Source organism: Aulonocara stuartgranti (genome assembly GCF_965226115.1).
Source record: "Aulonocara stuartgranti genome assembly, chromosome: 1".
Taxonomy (NCBI): Eukaryota; Metazoa; Chordata; class Actinopteri; order Cichliformes; family Cichlidae; genus Aulonocara; species Aulonocara stuartgranti.
In genome coordinates this window covers 36,334,119-36,339,005 of record NC_138939.1, presented here as the reverse complement: position 1 = coordinate 36,339,005, position 4,887 = coordinate 36,334,119, and the positions used below count along the sequence as shown (strand labels likewise).

The following is a 4,887-nucleotide window of genomic DNA, read 5'->3' as shown; positions in this document are numbered from 1 at the left end:
AAAGCCCAACTACTCAACAAGAGACTGACTCAGAAGGTCTGTTATGACAGATCCAGCCGACCACTTCCACCTCTCAACGAAGGACAAGTAGTGAGGTTACAGACCCCACAGGGTTATGACCGCACAGGTGTGGTGAAGAAACTTTGTAAAGAACCTAGATCCTACCTGGTACAGTCAGATGGAAACACTTACAGGAGAAATCGCAGACACGTATTGCCTGTGTCTGAGCCTGTTACTGTTCAGAAAGACACTGATCATCATCATTATGATGGACTGCAGGGTGTGGGTGAAAACAATGATGTAGAAAAGTTTAAAGACAGCACTCATGTTAAGAGCTCTTCTGATGTTTTGCATTCTCCAAGACCTTCCAAGAGTGATGGTGTTTACAGGACACGCTTTGGTCGTGTGTGCAAACCAAATCCAAGATATAGGGATTAACTGGGTACTAGTTAAAACACAGAACATTTTCAGGTCTGATGTTTGAGCCAACAGTAACTGATGTCCACGCTTCAAGTTAAATTCTATTTGAGGTGATTTTCAGTAGTAATCATATTTAACTTTATACAGCAAAATTATATTTTTGTCATGTTTATTTCTTCCATCTGGTTGCAAATTTAAATGTTCCTAAGGATCAGCATATGTCACCTTTAATGCTGTGATTATTATTATTTAGCATGCATTAAACTTTATATCCGGTTGGGGATGAACTAAAGAAGGGGGATGTAGATAACCTGCTGTTAGTTTGGTATTTTGTCCTAATCCGCTTGCCGTACCTCCGTGTAGGTGTGTGTATGTCTTGAGTGGTATAGGCGCCATTCCGTTATTGAATCCAAGCATGTAAGTTCTCTGCTGCTGTGCTGGTTAATAAAACCACGTTAACTGAGATTACTGCTTCATCATTATCATACTGGTGAACATACAACATAGGTCAAAGGGGCAGATCCAGCCAAAGCCCTTCATTCTTCAATGGAGGGAAGGCTAATCAACGCAGTAGCAAACAACCCAGAGCTGTACGACACCAGCTGCTTTCTGTACCGAGACAGGAATATAAAGGACCGAGCTTGGAGGAAGATTTGTGAAGAGATCGGGCAACCTGGTAAGTTCATCCATTTCTCTTTTGAAAGTTTTCACTGATCCGGGGAAGCCGTACAAAAGCTAGCAAGCCACTGCTATTTTCCCACTGATGTACAAATACCGTTCTGCTTTTATGCATGTTGTCATATAGGAATATATTTTATTGTTTATTAATAAACAGCACACAGTGGTCCCGCTGTTCATCCGTCGCTGCCTCGCTTTTTCGCTTATTTTTTTTATTGCAGTACAGCATTGCATTCTGCAGCCTGATTGACAAATCTCCTCTGTGCTGTGTCTCCTGCGCTTGCCAAATTTATCATGTTTGGTAGGGCTGCTCGATTATGGCAAAAATGATAATCACAATTATTTTCACTGAAATTGAGATCACGATTATTTGACGATATTTATTTAACCCTTTAAGATCTACCATAGAACCAAGTCCGCCAGAGCTTATATTATTTTTTTTTACATGCTGTAGTGCCATTTGTGGGAGCATTTCAAGTTGCTATACATCAGGGGTGGGCAACTCCAGGCCTCGAGGGCCGGTGTCCCTGCAGGTTTTAGATGTGTCCTTGAACCAACACAGCTGATTTAAATGGCTAAATTAGCTCCTGCAGTTCTCCAGAGGCCTGGTAACGAACTAATCATGTGATTCTCATGTGTTGACTCAAGGTGAGATCTAAAACCTGCAGGACACCGGCCCTCGGGGCCTGGAATTGCCCACCCCTGCTATACATCAATACAACTGTTATAGCCCATATTTTAAAAATGTGTATGTATTAAGTCCATAGTAACTACATTAATTGCAAAAAAGTGCAATAAACTACAAAAAAATTGAAAATCATTTTTGTTTTGTTTTTTTACATATATTTCTACTTGGAGAAATTTAAGAGGTTTATCCCTCAAAACTTTAAATACAAAAAAGTTGCAAAAAATAGTTTACAACAACAGGAAATTTATTTTGAGTGTCTTCATAGTTTTATTTTTGGAGATACAGCAATTTTTATATACTGCAGGAAAAACAAAAAAACAATCCTATGATGCAAAGAATGTGCATGTGCATCAAAATAAACTATTTCCAGCAGTGCAATTCGAGTTCTAAGGCCTACAAGTAAAAAACTACATTTTCCGCGAAAATGACGTCACTTGCGATAGTTCGTGTTGACGTCTTTTTCAATGTGGGAAGTGTTACGAACAGCTGATCGGATCGGCAAAGCGTGTTTCTGGAATATTATGTTTTTGTTCCTGCAAGCACTTTTTATGCAATTTTTGCAAAGCTATATGTGGAAGGAAACCGTGACCTAGGACAAGCTGATGGCATAAGATGTAAATACAACTCCTCTGGTTTCATATGGAAAAAAATTTATTGTGCTAGCTTAGCGGTTCAGGTTCTACAGGGATTTAAAAGTAGTTATACAAAACGAGCATGCTGCTCTGACCGGCTTTAAAGGGTTAACAATAACAATGTATTGAATAATGACTTTAAAAAATAATATAAAATAGTGTGCAAATACAGATAACAGTGCAAATGTTTGCAATATAAGAAATAAATGAAAAATGTAAACTTTGCAGTGTTGCTCTGTGGTGCAGCTACGACACCATAGCAAAGTTTACACACTGTGTCTACTTCATCCACGTCTGACTCCGCGAACCCATAATGTTTCCACACCACTGAAGTTTTTTGTTTTTTTTACCTCTCTTTTCAACCAACGGCAGTCCACTCCTCTCCAAATAACTTCTGCTTAGCTTTCCGAGCTTCCCTCGGGTCCTCTTAATTGTTGTGACGCGTGTTCGAAATGCAGAGCAGTGCGCTTGATTTGCCACACGGAGCAGCGCGAGAGTAAAGCATGAGGGAGGGGCTAATAATCGGCTCAGTCATTTTTAATGATCGTTGAAAGCCCAGATCGTAATCGTGATTAAAATTCGATTAATTGAGCAGCCCTAATGTTTGGTTTTGATAACCATCACGTCCAATAGAATAAACGGCACAAAAACACTCATAACTAACAAACTAATTTTTGCCTCTTTTTTTTTATATTAAAACCACTTTATAGAACATCACATCCGTTACAATGTAGAATCCACGTCATTTATAGTTTACAAATACCGCTATTTATACATCAAAAGACTTAAGAATATTTAACTGGAGCAGGTTTCATTTTTCCCTGGTTTTATTATGACACTGTTCACCAAACGCAGCAAACCTTCACCATCTTATCCTGAAGGGTCACCTCTTCACCCTGACATGGAAGAAGTAATCTGATTGGCATGGTGGTATGTTTGAAGCAGGTCCCTTGTGTAGCGCTGGAACCCAGTCATGATGTTTCATCCATTTCATAGGCTGGTTTGCTGCAATAATGCCAAATAATTAGCAACTCTAGAAATAGAAGGTAGTTCTGCAAAATCACTCAGTAGGATGTTTGTTCTAATTTGCTATGACCTCAGAGCGCATCGAAAATAAAACTAATAGACTATAAAGAGTGATATGAACGTATTTAGAACTTACCGGAATGAAAATGTCTGGAGCACCAACAGATATTTGGAGATGGAAGAGAACCAGCTCGTCTCACAGCTGCTATCCAGGTTAGACGCCTTCGTTTGGTAATATCGATACACGAGCTTCCTCATGTTGCTTCCAGGTTGGGAAAGAATGAAAAGACAAGGCGGATCGGGCCAAAATCCTTTCCACGCCCACCCCCATGACATCAGGCTCCAAAGCCCTATAGGAAAAAAAAAAGCACAAAAGCACCCATAACTATGACCTTCATTCGGAAATAGACACCTGCACCACGAGGGAAAAAGGTGCACGAAAGTGGCAGGCAGATGAAGACAAAACGCGGCATAATAATACTTTTACGTTTTGCAATCTACAAGGGTTTGCACTTTGAGAATCAACTTATGAGAACTGTGTTCATGTGTGTGGCGAGGGGCTAGTTATTCTGATAACCCCTGCTGCAATAAATGAGGGACCACTGTATATACTTTCTCTATGATTTATTAAACCTATTAACATTTAATATTGTCTTGATAGAACCAACTGATTCTGCAGCAGAGCATCCCCTGTTGCTTCTCCTGGCTCCCCAGTCCCTGAGCTCCTCCTGCTGCACCCACAGGTATGTACAGCAAGCACTGATAGCTTTTTACTTGGTGGGATTCCCTTGTGATCACCTTTACTAAATATCTACCGGTACAACTAATCTGATTATATCCAGTTTTGTTTTTTGTTTTTTTGTTTTTTCAATGTTGAAATGAAAATCTAGTAGCAACCTTCTCATTTCTTTGTGTTTTGTGCTGTTTTACAGGCCCACAGAGGAGGACAGCTCCGAGGCAGATGAGGGACGGGTCCCAGGACGGTCCATCGGCGGTGGAGCTGGCCATCCTGGTGTCCCTGAAGAGGCCACAGCAGTCTCCAATGGAGCATTTCCTCCTCAGCCTTGTTCCTGCTCTGGAGAGCAGCTGGGTCCTTTTTATTCCTGTCTCTCTGTAAATACTTATATTTTAGTCATCTCCCTCCTGCTTTAATGACTACCGTCCTGTTGCACTTACTCCCATCCTGATGAAGTGCTTCGAACGACTAGTCATGCAGCACATCAAGACTGTCCTGCCCCCCTCCCTGGATCCCTTCCAGTTTGCGTATCGGCCCAACCGCTCAACCGATGATGCCATCTCCACTGCACTCCACTCGGCACTCACACACCTGGACAAAAATGACTCATATGTTCGAATGCTGTTCATAGATTTCAGTTCAGCATTCAACACCATAATCCCCCAACAGCTCATTCAAAAACTGGTCCAGCTGGGGCTCAACACCTC

General features: G+C 41.1%; 1 protein-coding gene across 1 annotated transcript; it reads left to right on the top strand.

The window, feature by feature from the left end:
* Window positions 1-710: 710 nt before the first annotated feature.
* LOC309710615 (uncharacterized protein) lies at window positions 711-4,596 on the top strand (the record flags this gene model as incomplete). Its single annotated transcript, XM_082540226.1, has 3 exons — window positions 711-1,096; window positions 4,106-4,187; window positions 4,377-4,596. The coding sequence occupies exons 1-3, from the start codon at window positions 967-969 to the stop codon at window positions 4,594-4,596; spliced, it is 432 nt and encodes a 143-aa protein (XP_082396352.1). The 5' UTR covers window positions 711-966.
* Window positions 4,597-4,887: the final 291 nt, after the last annotated feature.